The sequence below is a fragment of the Camelina sativa genome, chromosome 15, assembly GCF_030686135.1.
Source record: "Camelina sativa cultivar CO46 ecotype springtype chromosome 15, ASM3068613v1".
Lineage (NCBI taxonomy): Eukaryota > Viridiplantae > Streptophyta > Magnoliopsida > Brassicales > Brassicaceae > Camelina > Camelina sativa.
The window spans coordinates 18,599,492-18,618,833 of NC_141894.1; the positions used below are offsets into that span (position 1 = coordinate 18,599,492).

The window sequence follows — 19,342 nt, forward strand, 5'->3', positions numbered from 1 at the left end:
TCCTGAGTGTAGATCATATCATCACGTCCACTTGTATCAGATGTTTCAATACTATCAGAGCTAAGATATCGTCTTTCCTCAACTGTAAATAAAAAAATTTTAAAATTTTTATATGTTTTGAATATTAGAATTTTTAAAAAAAGAAAATTTCTATATCCTATTTAATTTGCATACCTGGAAGCTTAGTAAGCATAAACTGATTTATCTTATCAACATCGTCATTTCTTGGACTTAGAATAGCTCTTTCACTAAAGAAATTTGGATCAGTCCTCCTTGTAAAATGTTCTCCGTAGATTTCTTTAACTATTGCTTCAATAGGATTTCCACTTGTATTAATTAATAAATCATCCAGAATTTCTATCTCCACATCCCCACTATCTGACTCGTTAATTTTGCCATCCCCGATATCAAGAAGCCACTTAGAAAAAGTAGCAAGAGCACCCGCATCCATACTATTACATGCCTTGCGGAGTCTCAAATTTTCGGTAAGTTTAAGAACTTTACAACTATTCCAAAGAACAGATGAGTTGATATATGCTAAAACTGTCGCTACCCTTCCCCCTTCCGTAATAACTGGTAAAATTTGTCTAAAATCACCTCCTAACACAACAACTTTACCTCCAAAAATCTGGTCACACCTCATGATATCTCGCAAACTCCTATCTAAAGTTTCGTAACAAAGCTTGTTCATCATTAGAGCCTTGTCCCATATTATGAGCTTTGCTTCTCTAATTAAATCAGCAAGATCAGATTCGGCATCTATCGAACACACAGAATATTCATTAAGATTGATTGGAATATCAAATCTTGAATGAGCCGTTCTACCACCTTCCAAAAGCAAAGCAGCTATACCACTTGAAGCAACATTAAGAACAATATTACCTTTAGACCTTATATCAGCACCAAGAATAGTCCACATAAAAGTTTTTTCAGTACCACCAAAACCATGGACAAAAAACATACCACCTTTGTTGTGATTCACATAGTGAATAATTTCTTCATAAACATGTCTCTGCTCATCAGTTAGCATAGGTAACAACTCATCGTACAATTCCTGTTGTTTATGAGGCTTATATATTCTCTCATCTGCGATAAGCCTATTTACTCCTGTGTTCATCATACTATCATCTGGTCTAGGCATTCTCTCGAAGGCCGTAAGAGACGTCCCATTCGATCGTAACATAAGTTCTATTTCAGTTTAACATATATTTTCTATCTGAGTCCGTGACAACATTAGACCTACCACAGAAAATTTTAAACACTTTATTATAATGTTTTCTTTCGGAAAATGAAATATTTTCATGAAAGAAAATAAGTTTATGAAGTACCTGGATCGTTCCTGTTTCTCCTTTCTTTAAACAAATATCCTTACACAAGATGTCTTTCGTTTTATTCCAAACTTCAAGAGGAACAGTTAAACTCTTTGTATGCAGAAGGATCGCAAATAACTTCCTTAAAAATTCCCCAAAACACCATTCACCTGCTTCATTTATAGCTGCAATGTACTCCTTATCGTCATCCAGTAATCCCAAAGCATAGCAAGCTTCTTGGAAATCCTTATAAAGTACACCATTTACTGTTTTTAAATAGTCAAAGCTTGTTGGTCCTGAAATTTTATTAAGCAAAACTTGCAAGTAATAGGCTTGTCCTACTGAAGGCGGTACATACGTAATTCTGCCTATTGCAAAACTTTTCCGTTTCTCCGACCTTGGTTTCCAAAGTTTTTCTCTCCTATTCCACACAAATTTAGTAGGAAATTCAGCATACGTGAGTTTTCTGTCCTGGGGATAAATCTTGTTGCATTCCATCCAGCCCAAAAATTTAGAAGTTCTATTTGTTGTATGGTGCAAAACATCTTCTATTGGATCATCCTCGTTGTAAATAGCCAATTCTTGTCCTTGAAGATGAAATGGGAGTTTTTCTACGACTGTAGTACGATAACAAATCGGGAAAGCAAAAATTCGCTAAGAAGCCTCACATGCAGATACATACCTAAAAAAGCTTGGATTAGTTTGTCACGTTCTTAAAATATTTTAAAACTGTAAATAATTAAATATGAGAATGTTTGACAATTCGAATAAGTTGTTACCTGTAATTGAAAAACTTTTAATTTCATTATCCTGATCTTCTTCTCCTATTTTGGCTCTAACATAGACCGGACCTTTAGTGATGTACTTGAACAAATACTTTACTGAACGTGTCTGGTTGCACCACTCAACATTTATATGAGCACGAAAACGGAGTGATAAATCACGATTATAGGGAATAACGTAACTATTATCGTATTGAAAACCCCTTTTCTCCACAACTCTCCCATCATTTCGTCGTTTATATATTGGATAACCAGCATTGTCGACAATAGTATTATCCATGAATGGTTTTGGGAAGAATTTGGTGCATTGCCCATTATTCATGCAGACACTATCTCTGTTCATAGGACCACACGGACCATGGATCATCACATCAGAAACAACTTCTTATAAATACTTATCCACCTCTTCATCAGGAATTTCAGCGCTTATGAATTTATCAATGTCGTATGTTGGACACATCTTATTGTCTTGGTGTAAAAACATAATCATGTGCGCATGAGGCAGACCCCTCTTCTGAAATTCTATTATATACATCGCCAAAAATTTTGAAAACAAATAAACATTTATATTTAAACATTATTAAGTTACATTTTTCGAAAGACTAATATAAATAACAATAAAAATAATATAATACATACCAGAATTTACGATAAAAAAAGTTTTTTCCTTTTTCACTTGGTCCATTAATCTATCAAGTTTCATCTTGAAAACTCGACTACATATATCAGGTCTATCTTCTTTACTAAGACAATGTCTTTCTAGATAACGATCTATTTCAGGCCACCTTGGGTTGCACGTAAATGTTATGAAAAGATCAAGAAATCCATAATACTTGCAAGTAGCCATGGCGTCTAGATAATGTTGTATCATATATCTCTTTCCACCTGTAAACGATGACAGAATAAATATTCTTTTTCCATGTTGTGCAAGATCTCCATGTCCTTTTCAGCATCTTCAATTGTCTTATCGACTCTTTCAGTTCAGAGTTTGCTTTGGTTCATCCAAATGTAGTTCAAACTGTTTGACTCGATAGTAGTGAATGCATCGACTAAAAACTGCTGTAATAATTTGCCTGCCATAACAATAGTCGAAGACTCTTGATATCTTTCAAATATTCTATACGCATAAAATTCCCTCATGGTGACTGTTTTCCTTTTACGTCTTGTGACAACCCGTCCCGCAGACCCCACTAGCCCCCGCTAGCTGCCCCAACGGACTGTCCATGGACCCCGCTAGCCCACTGCTAGCGGCCTAATAGACTCCAAGCTGGCCCTACAGGGCATCGATCTTAACCCATCACTGTGGATATCCCAAACCCTGGTCCTCACCCTTTAACAACCTTCCCACATGACAAGTTGCCACCAATTGATCTGCAGGTCAATTGGTGGCAACTTGTCCTCTGGGAAGGTTGTTAAAGGGTGGGGACCAGGGTTCGAGGAACGCCTGGCGCACCAATAACCTACTGTGGATTTGGATGAATAGTTCCATTTGTCCAGTGAGGGGTTAGGATCGATGCCCTGCAGGGCCAGCTTCGGGCCTATGGGGGCAAGCTAGCGGTGGGCTAGTGAGGTCAACGGGACGGGTTGTCACATAAAAATCGATTTTTATGTAACAACTCGTCCCGCGGACCCCACTAGCTCACCGCTAGCCGCCCCAACAGACTGTCTGTGGACTCTGCTAGCCCACCGCTAGCCGTCCCAACGGATCCCAAGTTGGCCCTGCAGGGCATCGATCCTAACCCATCACTGTGGTTATCCCAATCCACCAGTAGGTTATTGGTGCATCAGGCGTTCCTCGAATCCCGGTCCCCACCCTTTAACAACCTTCCCAAAGGACAAGCTATTCAATTGGTGACAGCTTTTCCTGTGGGAAGGTTGTTAAAGGGTGGGGACCAGGGTTCGAGGAACGCCTGATGCACTAATAACCTACTGGTGGATTGAGATATTCACAGTGATTGGTTAGGATCGATGCCCTGCAGGGCCAGCTTGGGGTCCGTTGGGATGGCTAGCGGTGGGCTAGCAGGGTCCAGAGATGGTCTGTTGGGGCGGCTAGCAGTGAGCTAGTGGAGTCTGTGGGACGGGTTGTCACACAAAGCTGTCACCAATTGACCTGCAGATCAATTGGTGGCAACTTGTCCTGTGGGAAGGTTGTTAAAGGGTGAGGACCAGGGTTCGAGGAACGCCTAGCGCACCAATAACCTACTGGTGGATTGGGATATCCACAGTGATGGGTTAGAATCGATGTCCTGCAGGGCCAGCTTGGAGTATGTTGGACCGCTAGCGGTGGGCTAGCAGGGTCCACGGACGGTCTGTTGGGGCAGCTAACGGTGGGCTAGTGGGGTCCACAGGACGGGTTGTCACACATCTACGGGTATGCACGAACCCTATATCGATGTCTAATCTGAAACCATCTTCACCATAAGAGAACAACAATGGGTACTGTAAAGGCAAGTATGCGGGATGAAGCTCACTTATTCTCTGTAAATTACTCGAACGACTTTCTATAATAATGTCACGTTTATTCACACCAGCCGTAAAATCTCTGGGTATTAGAGCAGTAACCTCTTTGCTGGTAGGAAGATTATGAGTTCTTGCATCAGTAGTTCTTTCTGAAGGTAACATTAATCGCAAACCTTCGCTACCGTCTTCCATATTAAATCTTTCACGTGCCGATCTAAACGCCCTAACATACGGATTATGACTATCAAACATCTTTTTTAATAGCCCAACAATCTCATGTCTTAAATCTCCAGAAGATCATGATGTTCTATATCAACAACAAAACACAAAATTTATAATAATCAAGATTAGTAGAATATAACAAATTATATAAAGATATTTAACAAATATTTAAGATATGAATAATATTTAAATACGTATTTATCAATATTAATAATTACCTAAATGCAGAGATTCTATTAGCTATCTCGTTACATACGTCATGTATATACAATTGCAAAAACATTGGTTCCTTGCCAGGTTCTGGTAAGATATCACCGATACGATGATAGTTTTCTCCACACATCTGAAATAGATACGGTCCTCTACCATTATTTATTGAATGGTTAATTTTACCACCTAACAATGTGAACGAAAAACATCATGTTGTATGCTCGTATGTTATCGCGTAAGTTTTTACCCCTATCGTCGTTATTATAAAACAACGCTATTAACGTTTTAGGTGCAGTCTTCAAAGTAGGAAGTATTACTTTGCCGCGATGGCAACACAATAAAAAATCCGGCTTTGCCTTTTTAGTCCGTTTATTCACCCGTTCTCCATAACACATATATGCTCCACAATTATCACATAAAAAATAAGGATCTCCATCATCATAATAACCTACATATATTTTTAAAATAAATTATTTTAAAATACACATTTACAAAAATTTCGTATAACAAATCAAATATGCATCGAGTTATACCATTATTTAATAATTTAGCTTTTACGGGAGGGAAGCCAAGAAACATTTCAGATGTCGCATCTTTATCATTAATTTCGAATGAAATCCCTTCAGTAGAGCTATCTCAATCACTTTCATCGTTCGTATCTGAATCAGTTGCGATGAAACATGCGAAATCTTCCTGTAATCCGGGAAGAAGAAATTTTTCTGCATAGGTAACAATTGGATTAGTTATTAGCATATATATATATATATTAAATTTAAAATTCCTTCCCCAACACATAACCTTTTTTCTTCTTTTGTGCCCTTTTAGACTTTAGTATTTGCATTCTTTTCAACCTTGCCGTCTTATGTGGATCAGGATATTGTAAATTCAATGCATTCGTAAAAGCAGGTTGATTTATCGTAGAACTAACACCTGTAGTTTAATAATGTTGTTGCGTACAATCTATTAGTTTTGAATGAAACATATCTCTTAATGTAAGAATAAAAAATGTCTATACGTTTCCTAGAGACGGCATGTGTCGTTACATTCTTCCTCCGATATGGAATCTTCGAAGGTCTCATTATAATACGTCAAGTGTAACAATCTGCAAAATGAAATTCAAAGTACGATCAAGAATTCATATAATCTAGTAATTCTGACCATTTTAGTCTAAATTTTGCTGTTAGGTTTGTTTATATAAGAAGACGGTGTCGTATATATTTTGTAAACTAAAATGTACTAATTATTGATATATACGAATATTGACATATGTTTATATATATCCTCTTAACTTTTTTGAAATATTTTTCTAAAATATGTTATTTATCTTTCTAATTATGTATGGGGATCTCTAATACGTATTTTTTGAGATTTACTTTCTTGGTCTTTATCAATATATTTTTTTGTTATATTTCCATAATCTTTAATATCATTATCTGATCATTATCGAACCATTAGTTTTTTTAAAATTATGTTCTAATTTATATATCATTATTGTTATAACAAAAAAATATCTCAACTTATATATATTTTTTCCATTAGTAACATTATATTATTATCGAACTTTCCGCTGGATTGTCATATCATAATTATTATTAACAAGGTAATTTCATTGTATTATCAAAACTAATATCCCTTAAAAAATCAAAACGAATTATAATAACATCATGATAATAATTATAAATAAAAATAGATATTATTATTAAATATTTAAATTCAAAAACGTCTTTCGAAAGTCAATCCTTTTTCATGTTAGATCTTTGCGTCCATATCTTGTTCTTCTCACACCAGAAAAATCCAGTAACACCCTTATCATATGTGTTAATTGACTCATTGATAGTCATGGTATTGTATTCCATCCAAGTTTGAAATCGAGATTTCTTATTCGTTGATTTCAATATACTATCTTCACCGTCAACAATGAATTTTTTAACGTTAAGATGCGCCAATGAGCTATCTTCAGAAGAACTTGATTCTTTACTGCTTTTTCTGTATTTTTTTAATTGGTTCCGGAATGCTATCCTCACAAAAGAAAACAAATTGTTCTGGTTGAAGTTGCGAACAAAGTGCATCTTCATCAGCTTCTACACTTTTCTTGGTGGATCGACAAACTCCAGATGAACGTTTCACTATGATTCTACATATATACATTTGAAAAATGTGAATGTAAATTTACAATAATACATAATAATGTAAAAGCTTGATTTTTGCTTTACCTTTTACGTCAAACAGCAAGAACTCAAGAATTTGTTCATTTTTTTTTTCTAGTTGACATGGTAAAATAATAAGACTTATATATATATAACATGTAGAAGATAAATTTTCACATTTGATAATATTATATTTCCTAAAGTTGCGTATTGAATAAGCACAATATTCAGGAATACCTTTAAGTTTTTAATATAATAAAATTTGTTAACATATTCGTTAATGATCATTTTCTTAATTTCTCATATTGAATATTCAGATTATTAAATTTGACCTTTTATTTTTAACGTATTATCATTATTTCTGGAATTTTGATTTATTTCAAAAAAGTTTTACTTTGGGGTTTAGAGATATTCTAACTATCATTATTTCCAAACGATTATATAGTATGTTTTTTTTATTTATGCCACATTATATATATAATTATAATATTTGTTTATTTTAAACATAATTATAGTAAATAACTGAAATAAATTTTTACCAATACCAAAACGTTAAGATGTTTTGAAGCGTTAGTAATTGTCTACATAATTTAAAATTTTATTTCAAAAATTAAACCAAGAAAAATTCCAAAATAAAATTAAACCCAATATCATGTTTTGAAGTGATGTAACTTGTTCAATCTCGGGATTCAGTTTTGATTTTTTTCCTTGTCTTCATGCTATGACCCCCGTTCGATCTAACATTGCTTTCTGTATGTTCTCTCTTAGATAAAGTCAAACTCATTTCAGCTGGTGCGATTTGCAACATATGATCGTCGACATCCGAAGAATTATTTGAAAGTTTATTCCTTCCATAGAGTTCTTACATTGAAATTGTAAGAATTGCGGAATAAGAACTAGAACAAGAGTGAGAGAATCGGATGAGAGACATAGAAGAATGAGAGAAAAATATATTGTCTTAGATTAGTTGTTTACAAATGTGTGAACAAGGCTTATTATAGCCATACAATCGGCATCTAGCCGTTAGGGGAGAATTAATGAAGAAAGGGACATAAAGGAAGCTTCTCTCGGTTGAGGGAATAGTGAAAGCGACTGGTCCTAGGTTTGACTTCTCTTAACCATCACATGTGACTCTTCCACTAACCACTTGACCGACCACTTGAGATATTTTCTGAGATGCCTCTTCTTAATCCTTCTTTCTACTGAACTCGAATCCCATAAGGCCACTTTGTCTCATCATTCTTGTTGGATTGTAGCCCATTCACTACATACTTGTACGGACGTCCGTACGGTCGGTTGTACAGACACCCTTGGTCGAATGTGCTACTCTCCCTTGATCAATACTCTCCCTCAAGTTTAGCCGAGTGAGATGGCTAAACTTGGATTGCCGTGATACATTACCTCGTTAAAAACCTCAATATACAAAACCGCATGGGACAAAAACATATTGTGGGAAAAAGAGTGTAATGATCACGGCTAGAGGACTTGAGATCAAGGGTGTGTCAAGTCCACAAGTCCAAGTTTGTTGTGGATGTGAGCACAAACTTGGTGACTTGCGGCCTTGGTAAAGATATCTGCTAGTTGATCCTTGCTAGGTGTGTAATATGGAAGTGTGACTCCTTCTTCAATCTTCTCACGAACTTTGTGGCAATCCAATTCGATGTTCTTGGTCCTTTCATGGAAGACTGAGTTTGTTGCAATATGAATGGCGGCTTGATTTTCGCAGTGCATAGGGATAGGCGTGTTCACGTTGAAGCCTAGTTCTTCAAGAAGACCCTTGAGCCATGTAAGCTCGGTTGTAAGCTTCCTCATTGCCCTATACTCTGATTCGGCGCTTGACATTGACACCACCTTTTGCTTTTTTTACTTCCAAGTCACAAGATTACCCCCTATGAATGTGCAATAGCGGGTTATTGACTTCCTATCTGTCTTATCACCACCCCAATCAGCATCGAAATAACCCACAAGGTCAGTGTTTGAGTTCTTTCCCATCCAAATGCCTTGTCCAGGGCTCCCTTTGAGATAATTTAGAATCCTCTCCAATAGGCTCCAATGATATGTTGTAGGATTCTTCATGTATTGGTTTACCTGATTCACAGCATAGCAAATATCAGGTCTAGTAAGTGTTAAATAGATTAGCTTACCTACAAGTCGGCGATAGCGAGAAGGATTGTCATAAGGAGGATCCTTTCGCTCCCCCTTTCGCTCAGGTTGGTAACCATCGGGAAGTGGTGTGTCCACAGAATTTGCTCCTAGTTTCCTTGTCTCACAAAGTAAATCAAGAGTATATTTTCTTTGTGAAAGGAATAAGCCTTCCGGAGATCGATAGACTTCAATTCCAAGAAAATACTTAAATTCTCCAAGGTCTTTTATATCAAATACTGAATTTAAATGAGCCTTAACCTCTTTAATACCTTCTTGATTGTCTCCTGTGATGATTAGATCATCTACATATATGAGAACAACCACTATACCTTTAGTGCTTTGAAGTGTAAAGAGAGTAGTGTCTGAGTGTGATCTCTTGAACCCATGATCTTTCAAAGTTGTGCTAAGCTTGTGGTACCAAGCTCTTGGTGACTGTTTTAGTCCATATATAGCTTTCCTTAAGCGCAAAACCTTTCCAGGTTTGATCACATCTTCAAGACCCGGAGGTGGTGTCATATACACTTCTTCCTCTAATTCTCCTTGTAAGAAAGCGTTTTTGACATCCATCTGCCATAAATCCCAAGACAGGTTCGTAGCTAGAGAGAGAACAACCCTTACAGGGGAGAGCTTAGCTACAGGCGCGAAAGTGTCCTTATAGTCTTCTCCATAGGTTTGAGTGAAGCCCCTTGCTACCAGTCTAGCTTTGTACCGTTCTATGTCTCCATTACTCAAGAACTTGATTGTGAATATCCACTTGGAGCTCACAGCTTTCTTGCCCGGAGGAAGGTCAGCTTTGTCCCATGTATTGTTACGGTTCATGGCTCCCACTTCATCATCAACTGCATCCAACCATACTTTACTCTCCTTAGCTTCTTCATACGTTTGTGGTATATGGTGCTCATCTATTTTTCCAAGGAAAGCTTGATGATCGGTTGGGAGAAGAGCAAGAGAGCAGACTGCTTGAATTGGATGAGCAATGGCTTCATTGTTATAGTAGACCCATTTGTCTTGCGACTTGAGTCGGGCGCTCCGTCTCGGTTGTGTATGCATATCGGTGTGGTCAGTCGAGAGAGGTTTCTCTTGCGATTTGAGTCGTGCACTACGTCTCGGTTGTGGAGGCGGACCGGTGTGATTGGTCGAGAGAAGTGGTGATTCTACCAGTACTGCTTCTTCTTCGATCATGCTGTTCTCTCCTTCCAGCTCAAGAACCGTCGTATCATGTGACGCATCAGTTGGAGCAGTCGTCTGCGGTTGAGGTAAGATCGAAGTAGGCTCGCAAGTTGAGTCAGGTGTAGTATCCTGGGACATAGTTTGATTTGGAGTTGATGATGCTCCAAGGTGATCTAGAAGGAACCGGAGGCTTGCCGACTGATCATTTGGTGTTGCAAGGTCTTTTAAGTCCTCCCAATCTTTCTTATCAAAGTATCCTTGTTCTTCAAGGAACTTGACATCACGAGAGACCCAAGTGCGCTTGTTGATAGGATCAAAACATTTGCATCCCTTTTGAGTTATCGAATAGCCAAGGAAAATGCACTTGATGCTCTTGGCTTCAAGTTTGTTTCTGAGCTCTCCGGGTACTAAAACAAAACAAACACACCCAAAAACTTTTAGATGACTAATGGATGGTTTAAATTGATTTAATACCTCAAAAGGTGACTGATCATCTAAAATTTTTGTTGGAATTTGGTTGATGAGATAACATGCTGTCATCACCGCATCTCCCCAATATCTCTTAGGAACATTGGTGTGAAACATCATTGATCTCGCCACTTCCATCAAAAGTCGGTTCTTCCTTTCAGCGACTCTGTTTTGTTGAGGAGTATATGGGGTGCTTGTTTGATGTATAATGCCATGCTTTGCTAGATGTTCTTTGAATCGATTGCTAGTATATTCACCTCCATTATCTGTTCTAAACACTTTAATCTTAGCATTAAATTGGTTAGTAACATAATTTTGAAAGTTTGTGAAGGCATCAATCACTCTATCCTTAGAGGGAAGTAAAGTAACCCAAGTATATTTTGATTTTTCATCTATGAAGGTCACAAAATACTTGTTGTTATCCCTAGAAACACAAGGGGAGGTCCAAACATCAGAATGAACTAAGTCAAAGCATTTTTCATAGAAGGTAGTTGACTTAGAAAATACGGTTTTACAATGTTTGCCAAGGATAGAAGCTTCACAACTAGAATGATCAAAAGAAACATTAGGAATCATCAATTCAAGTGCTCTAGAATGAGGATGACCTAGTCTAGCATGCCACATAACATTAAAAGAAACTCCAAGATGAGCACTAAGAGAAAAAGATTTAGGTGAGCTTAGTGAAATATCTTCAAGAACATAAAGGTCATCTTTGGTTCCACCTTTACCAATCAATTTTCCAGACTCAATATCCTGAAAGTAAACATCATTAGGCCCAAATATAGAATAGCAATTAAGATCATTAGTGGCTCTTTTAACCGACAAGAGATTAGAAGTGAACTTAGGCATGTAAAAAGCCTTAGACTCTTTGTTAAACAATTTTAAGTTCCCAACTTCTTGAATTGGTATTTTATCACCATTAGCAATTATAACACTACCTCTAGCCGGTTCAATTTTGTTTAGGAGATTCGAGTTACTAATCATGTGGTGAGAAGCACCCGAATCTACTACTAGAGAGTTATTAGGCTTTAGGGTGAAGAAAGTTTTACCACTTGACTCCTTGAGAGCCAAGGACTTGAAGAAGGCTTCTAGGTCCGACTTCTTCACATAGTCTCCTGAAACACTCTCTTCTCCACCTTTTGATGAACCGGCTTGACATTGTTCCTCCTTGGTGTGAGTGTGATTTGCTCTCGGACGATTGTTGTTGTGATTCGGATGGAGGTGAGGATGAATAAACCAGCATTTCTCTTTGGTGTGGTTCTTCCTCTTACAATGTTCACACCCTCCCTTAGCTCTCCGGTCTTCTGGCTTGAAAGCTCCTTTGTTCACCGTGACAAGCTCCCCCTTTCCACTAAAGAGGCTTAGAGAACCTTGTTCCTTTTGAATTTGAGAAAAAACGTCGTCAAGGCTGAGAAGTTTGTCCGACCTCAAGATATGCTTGATGAGATCATTGAACGTCGGATTAAGAGTTAGGAGAAGGGTGAACACTTTGTCTTGTTCCCTCCGTTCGTTGAGTACAGCCGGATCCATCGTGTTTGGCCTAAGCATCTCGAACTCGGCCCAAAGAGATCTAAACTTGCCAAAGTGCTTGTTAAACTCCATGTCTTCTTGATTCAAGTCATTTATTGCTTTCTTGACTTCAAAGACACGAGTTAGATTGGAGATGTTGCCGAAGACATTCTTAAGAGTCTCCCATAGCTCGCTTGCTGTCTCACAATATGAGTACGCCTCGAGTATTGGGGCTTCGAGAGAGTTTTGGAGGATGGAGAGGACGGTCTGATCTTCTTGGAACCATTTGGCTTCTTCTTCGAGTCTAGCCTCCTCTTCATCTTCTTTGATGGTTTCTTTTCCATCTTCCTTGGTGGTTTTTCTTGGAGCCTTACCACCTTCGATATGGCTCCATAGTCCGCGACCACACAGTGCGGTTTTGGTGGTTCTTGACCACAAAAGGTAGTTTCCTCCCTTGAGGACGGTCGGTAACACAAGTGGTTTTGAGTTTTCCATGCTAGAGTGTTATTGACCGTTGGATAAAGTCTTTACCCGGAGAATAATAACAAGAATAATGAGAATCGAGTGAGAAGGATTGAAGAATAAGAAGAATAGAAGAGTTAGATTGTCAAGAATCAACAACCTAGCTCTGATACCATGTAAGAATTTCGGAATAAGAACTAGAACAAGAGTGAGAGAATCGGATGAGAGACATAGAAGAATGAGAGAAAAATATATTGTCTTAGATTAGTTGTTTACAAATGTGTGAACAAGGCTTATTATAGCCATACAATCGGCATCTAGCCGTTAGGGGAGAATTAATGAAGAAAGGGACATAAAGGAAGCTTCTCTCGGTCGAGGGAATAGTGAAAGCGACTGGTCCTAGGTTTGACTTCTCTTAACCATCACATGTGACTCTTCCACTAACCACTTGAGATATTTTGTGAGCTGCCTCTTCTAGATCCTTCTTTCTACTGAACTCGAATCCCATAAGGCCACTTTGTCTCATCATTCTTGTTGGATCGTAGCCCATTCACAACATACTTGTACGGACGTCCGTACGGTCGGTTGTACGGACACTCTTGGTCGAATGTGCTACTCTCCCTTGATCAATAGAAATTATATACATTGAGATTTAAAAGATATAGAATTCATAATGGTATTATGGGTATTTGATTTTTTTTTTTTTTACTTTAGTACCTTGCCAAATTGCACAACCATGTCATCCTTTTCTTAAAACTTTTCGACAGCATAAGCATACTTGTCGCTTTTTAAATTCTCGATTGTAACCGAAATTTTAAACAGCATAGTCTTCCTTACTAAGACAGAGAGACTTTCAGGAATAGCTGCAGTATCATCCTGACCAAAGGTGAACGCTTGATTCAATACTTGTTTATATATTTTAAAACCAAAAGGACTTCAAATGATACTATACTTACTTTAGGTTTTTCGAAAGCCAGTTCTTCTGCCTTTTTTCCAATAAATAGTTGGGCAAGACCGTCAAAGAAGAGCAGCTTAATCTTTTGAGAACTTCCGTACCCAACATGAAGTATGAGTTTATACCTTTTAAACAGTTTGGCATCACTTAAAATGTGTGTATAGTTCCAAATCACAAATCTTAAAAACATTTAAACAGACTAAGTGAAACTTACTTGTAATCAACATCCGTAACATCAGCATCACAAACTCCACAACTATAAAGTAAATCTTTTCCAGTTTGAGATTATGGTAGATACGGCTGCACCTTCTTATTGCAAACTTTACAGGCAATATAATACCATTTAGGCAACAATTCAACAGAATAAATTGTCGCGATTGTCACACATGTTCGCGTGTGTAAAGAATAAATCAAACATTCGTTCCCCCATAGATAATTCATAAACAATTTAAGTTTCACGATATCAATTTTTCTTTAGAAACGTTACCTCAAGTGAATAAACGATTTGGTCCATAGTACTTTTTTCGTTCATAATGAAAAACTCCTCATATAATGTCACTTTTGGTTTCTGAGGGCTTGGATCATCATCAAGTTGTATTAAATCAACAGCATCAGTGGATAACCTGTAAAGTTATGCTAATAATAAGAATATGTATACGAATATAGCATGACTCTTGGAATAATATAAAAGGGATATATATATATATATATATATATATACTTACTTCTTTCGAAACGCGTCTACTTCAGGCATAACTGAATTAATCAGAATGTCGGTAGAGTTGAACGCATTGGAAATACTATAATTCCCTGTAACATGGATTTAATTGGAAAAGTTAGATTTGACAATCATAAGCTATAAGATTTCATCCGAAAATCAGATATTACCTTTCCATTCCTTCAAGCATGCAAATTGTATTACACAAACGACAACAGTATCTTGATGTTCTTTTATTTGTGTATCAAAGTCCTTTGCAAGATCACCCCACACCGTGCAATTTATCCGGGTTCCACTATATTACGAATGCATGAAATAAGAATATAAAATTAGATATGATATTTTAAATTAATTTTAATTTTAAAAAATATTTACTAAGGTTTCATATGTTAAATCTTGCAAATCGAAGCTCAATTTGACATTATCCTTCCCTTTTGTTTTGACGCTATCAAGATTTACTTGAGATTGCCTAACTGAACAAAAGGACGAACGTTCATCTTTTTAGAAGTCATATTGAGTTGTGCATACAACTCTTAAACACATTAGCGGATCAATATTTATAGAGATGTTATACAACCGACTTGATTTTTTTTTTTTTTAGAATATTTTCTTACTTTATTTTTTTAAGACGATAATGATGAGGAATGTAAACATATAATTTATGAATATTCTCGATATGCTTAATATCATTATTCAAAAAGTAAATTTAACATATTTTTACTCCTACATATTTAATGAAATTCATCAAGCAGTTGTAAATTATCATATGTCGATCTTTAACATAAACGTTATTTTGTAAATTATAATAATGGACTTTAAATTTTAAAATTACACAAATCTCTTTATGTTATCATTTGCAATTAACGTAATTTTATAAATAATCCGGAAAAAAGTTATTTTAATTAACTTATAAAATCTCAACAAATCTTCAAATACCAATTAACAAATGTGTTTATCAGTAAACACTAAAAATACAGAATATCGAAGATCGGATCTGAACATAGTTCTCAATAAAGATTTTGATGCTTCTCAAAGGAGTCCTCAACAGCAAGATGAATATAGGAGTCAAGTGCATCACTGTATTTTGCAGAAGGATAAATTTCAATCAGTATTGTTCATATCAATTAATCATTAAACAAATAAAGTTAGATTTGTTTATTACCTTAGGTCCATATCGAACCTATAGTCGGTATCATCCAAATCTTTGATTCTTGACTCACCATGATCAATGTAATTGTACCTACATATTTGAATATAGTTAGATATATCCACATATTTTAAATATATAATCGAAAGATGATCCAAAGTAAGACTCTGACTTACATGTAGTCTGCAAATTCTTCACTCTTTGGGTCCTCGATAATTTCCGAGCATCCATCACCATTGGTTAGGAGAACATTATCATCTAGCATCACCGATTATAAATTTAATAAATTATTCATTATCATAATTAATTGCATTGAATTTCTAAAAGGAAATTACCTAGAATATTGCATAAAAGTAGGTTTATTACTACACTAACACGTTGAGATTTCTGTCTTACTATAATAACACATAAAAGTTTGATTATTACTTCTAAACCAGGATTGTGTGTTTTATTACGGTTTATGCCATTTAGCTGAGATTGATTCTTTCTACTTTGATTCATCTTCTTCGACTAAATCATGATATCCAAACAAAAGAAACACCATATTCTTGTTGGAGATTACTGTCCCGAGGGAGAAGAAAATTATCAGAGCCAGACAATCGTTTACGCATAAAACTATGTCTTCTTAAAGACGCTTGTGAGATAAGCCCAATTAAGTTAGATATTTTTTTTGCTTTCGCCTCTGATATTTTTTTCAAATTCATAATTCATCTTTTCACCGTAAAGCCGGCTTCCTCCGACGGTGAAGAAGCATGTGACCGATTTTGCTCTCTCTTTTTTCAATTTAGGTCAATTTTAGGGATTTGGTAGCTATTAGGATTGTCTTCTTAGAGACGTGCTAGACAATTGTCTCTACTGTTTTGGGTACCCTTATCTCCGCCATCTTGACCTTCTTCTTTGCCTTAGGTTTGTTTCTTTATTTTCCGTTCCTTGTAAACTCGATTTTGGATCTGATTTTGTCTATGTGCATTCAATACTCAGTTCGATCGATTCTCTAATCGTGGAGTTCTCAATTTACAAGGAATCCGCCGGAGATGAGAAGCGGCGGCTTAGAAATGATGTCATCTTCGTCGGGGATTTTGTCGTCTTCTTCGGCGGCAGCAATCGTAGCGCTTAATCTCAAGGAGGCTACGAATTGGTGGTCGGATGTGAATGAATCTCCGGTGTGGCAAGATCGTATCTTTCATATCCTCGCTGTTCTTTATGGGATTGTTTCCGTCATTGCTGTGGTACCGTTACTTTTGTCCTTCTCTCGTTTTATAAATGTTTGGTTTGAGATTGGAATTAGGGAAAATCGAAAGATTAGGGATTCCAGGTTGAAAGTGTTGCGGGCTGGTTAAGAAAAGCCCTAAAATTGATTGGTATGTTAGGCCGTTGACGCCATCTCCTTGTTTTTTTTTGTTGCAGGGATTTCATCAAGTCATTCTTACAGGGTTTTCTCCCGGGTCTTGCTCTGAAGATTTTCTTGTGGATTCTCCCAACAGTTCTTGTGGATTCTCCCGTAGACTTTAGTCTCCTTGATTTTTTATTTTTGTTTTGTTTTGCTTTTACTATAGAATTTTGGATTTCCCGTAGTAGATAGATCCACTCTATGATCTACTAAGCTCAAAGTTATGTTGTAATTTTTATTGTTCAAACGTTTCTTGTAGTTGCTACAAGTTCTTAGAATCCAACATTTTGAAATTTGCTAGCTCTTTAGAATAAATGGCTCTGGCTTTTATTACTACTGCCTTGGTGTTGTTTACATCTTTATGGTCACCTGTCTCACCAGATGCTCAAGGTCATTTCATTTCTCCCTCCTTTTGTTTGTCTCTTTCAGAATTTTCTTTAGTACTTTCTACGTTTTGTCAAAGTACAGCTATTTGTTAAACTCCTTTTTGTTTTTTCAGGGAATGCACTGTTTGCGTTGAGGAGCTCGTTACGTGCATCCCCTGAACAGCTAAGTGATTGGAACCAGAATCAAGTTGATTCTTGTACTTGGTCTCAAGTTATTTGTGAGGACAAGAAACATGTTTCTTCTGTGTAAGTTTTAATAACACTAAGCTAAATTTAGTGATTTTGGGGTTGAGTGAATATAAATTTTGCTATATTGTTGTGATTTTGCAGTACACTGTCTTACATGAACTTCTCGTCCGGAACCTTGTCTTCAGGGATAGGAATCTTGACAACCCTCAAGACTCTGTAAGCCCCTACTTAAGTCTTTTCTTTTCGTCATTGTTTAGTTATATTGAGGGATTCATTGTTTTTGTTTTGGGGTCGTAGTACATTAAAAGGAAATAGAATTATGGGTGGAATACCAGAATCCATTGGAAATCTGTCTAGCTTGACCAGCTTGGATTTGGAGGATAATCAGTTAACCGGTCACATACCATCCACTCTCGGCAATCTCAAGAATCTCCAGTTCTTGTAAGTGACTCTACTCACTCAGATTTCTTGAAACTTGTGTAACATCTTTGGAACAAAGAATAGCAAAGATCATGTCTTTGTTTCTATGTTTGACCAAGCAGGACCCTGAGTAGGAATAACTTAAACGGGACTATCCCAAATTCACTTACGGGCCTATCAAAACTGATAAATATGTGAGTGGTTGTTCTACGTGTTTTCTTTTAAACCCTTATCGAGAACATTCCTGAGTGTCTTAAATGCTGTTGCTTGAACTACTTTTGCAGTCTGCTCGACTCAAATAATCTCACCGGTGAGATTCCTCAGAGTTTATTCAAAACTTCAAAATACAAGTGCTGATATGAGTCTTGGTGGAATGGGCGACACCTTACTTGCGAGACAAGCGAAAAGTGTTTAGGATAATGGACACGAAGCTTGTGGGTCAATACCCTCAGAAAGCAGCGTTTATGATGTCTTTCTTGGCTTTACAATGTATTGGAGAGGTTAAAGTTAGACCATCGATGCCTGAGGTCTTGTCTCTTCTTGAGAAAGTTACAATTCCAAGACATCGAAAGAGTAGAAGCAGAGGTTTTGCTACTAACTCTTCTTCCAAACGGTTTCTCAGACACTCTAATTAAGGACTCAAAATCTCTTTGGCTTTTGGATTGTTTCTTTTGTGGAAATGGAATATAAAAACCTTTTTTTTGTTACGTCATTGATAATATAGAAGAATAAAAAAAGCTTGGCTATGATCTATAATTAAGTTTTTAACCATACGTTACATCTTCTAATCTTAACTGAGCAAACCTCATTCAGTTAGTGGCTATTAATTATACACAGTCATCATGATCATTGTTATGTGTAATGTACGTATATATAAGAACATGTACATAGTCTACACATATGTGGATTGTATATGTACTAGTAACTATTTGCATGGAGAGACGAAAAGAGAAGTCTAATCCAAACCAAAACGCCCCTATCAAATTAACCACCACTAATTAACATTAATCATATCTCTCGTAAATCCAAATTTAACAGAGCTATCAATTTGCCGTCAATACCCCACTTCTCCTAATAGTTTCATCATCACTAATTCCACTTTTATTCTCTTTCCATAATAGTTTCATCATCACTAATTTCCTGTCGCTATCACTTGAGCGTAGTCAGTTTCGCAAATTTAGGTCCCTCATGATTGCTTAAGGTATCCTGTAATATCTACTTAGAAACTATAAGGAGTAGAAGATGGAGCATT

At 36.6% G+C, this 19,342-nt stretch overlaps 3 protein-coding genes across 9 annotated transcripts; 1 reads left to right on the forward strand and 2 right to left on the reverse strand.

Moving 5' to 3' along the window:
* Nucleotides 1-1,233: 1,233 nt before the first annotated feature.
* Nucleotides 1,234-2,939, reverse strand: LOC147926797 (uncharacterized). Its single transcript, XM_087487211.1, has 5 exons — nucleotides 2,732-2,939; nucleotides 2,488-2,614; nucleotides 2,090-2,427; nucleotides 1,329-1,927; nucleotides 1,234-1,239 (listed from the first exon to the last, which is right to left on the reverse strand). The coding sequence occupies exons 1-5, from the start codon at nucleotides 2,937-2,939 to the stop codon at nucleotides 1,234-1,236; spliced, it is 1,278 nt and encodes a 425-aa protein (XP_087343337.1).
* Nucleotides 2,940-8,994: 6,055 nt separating this feature from the next.
* On the reverse strand, nucleotides 8,995-15,055 carry LOC147926798 (uncharacterized). The gene is made up of 8 exons (XM_087487212.1): nucleotides 15,018-15,055; nucleotides 14,729-14,853; nucleotides 14,566-14,650; nucleotides 14,328-14,463; nucleotides 14,055-14,160; nucleotides 11,430-12,620; nucleotides 9,895-10,853; nucleotides 8,995-9,804 (listed from the first exon to the last, which is right to left on the reverse strand). The coding sequence occupies exons 1-8, from the start codon at nucleotides 15,053-15,055 to the stop codon at nucleotides 8,995-8,997; spliced, it is 3,450 nt and encodes a 1,149-aa protein (XP_087343338.1).
* A 1,080-nt stretch (nucleotides 15,056-16,135) lies between these two features.
* On the forward strand, nucleotides 16,136-18,846 carry LOC104747239 (putative LRR receptor-like serine/threonine-protein kinase At5g65240). 7 transcript variants are annotated; one of them, XM_019237125.2, is made up of 9 exons: nucleotides 16,136-16,361; nucleotides 16,494-16,611; nucleotides 16,727-16,934; nucleotides 17,113-17,485; nucleotides 17,595-17,727; nucleotides 17,812-17,886; nucleotides 17,968-18,111; nucleotides 18,213-18,284; nucleotides 18,375-18,846. In XM_019237125.2, exons 4-9 carry the CDS (start codon nucleotides 17,410-17,412, stop codon nucleotides 18,445-18,447), a joined length of 573 nt encoding a protein of 190 aa, XP_019092670.2. In that variant the 5' UTR covers nucleotides 16,136-16,361; nucleotides 16,494-16,611; nucleotides 16,727-16,934; nucleotides 17,113-17,409; the 3' UTR covers nucleotides 18,448-18,846. The 7 variants fall into 7 exon arrangements, with proteins under 7 accessions (XP_019092670.2, XP_087345777.1, XP_087345776.1 ...); XM_087489651.1 differs by having other exon boundaries at nucleotides 16,152-16,361; nucleotides 16,687-16,934; XM_087489650.1 differs by having other exon boundaries at nucleotides 16,185-16,342.
* The last annotated feature ends 496 nt before the right edge of the window (nucleotides 18,847-19,342 follow it).

Bases quoted from the DNA above. Each gene is read 5' to 3' on its own strand.
- LOC147926797 (XM_087487211.1), bottom strand. From the start codon at position 2,939: ATGGCTACTTGCAAGTATTATGGATTTCTTGATCTTTTCATAACATTT. The intron at 2,428-2,487 runs GTATTTATAAGA...TCCTATGAACAG, and splicing joins CCTGATGAAGAGGTGGATAA to AGATAGTGTCTGCATGAATA. The intron at 1,928-2,089 runs GTAACAACTTAT...ATCGTACTACAG, and splicing joins TAAAAGTTTTTCAATTACAG to TCGTAGAAAAACTCCCATTT.
- LOC147926798 (XM_087487212.1), bottom strand. From the start codon at position 15,055: ATGAACGTTCGTCCTTTTGTTCAGTTAGGCAATCTCAA. The intron at 14,161-14,327 runs GTAACGTTTCTA...TTGCCTGTAAAG, and splicing joins AAATCGTTTATTCACTTGAG to TTTGCAATAAGAAGGTGCAG. The intron at 12,621-14,054 runs GTAAGTTTCACT...ATTGTGAGACAG, and splicing joins GTTACGGATGTTGATTACAA to CAAGCGAGCTATGGGAGACT.
- LOC104747239 (XM_019237125.2), top strand. From the start codon at position 17,410: ATGGCTCTGGCTTTTATTACTACTGCCTTGGTGTTGTTTACATCTTTA. The intron at 18,112-18,212 runs GTAAGTGACTCT...TTGACCAAGCAG, and splicing joins CTCAAGAATCTCCAGTTCTT to GACCCTGAGTAGGAATAACT. The intron at 18,285-18,374 runs GTGAGTGGTTGT...CTACTTTTGCAG, and splicing joins CTATCAAAACTGATAAATAT to TCTGCTCGACTCAAATAATC.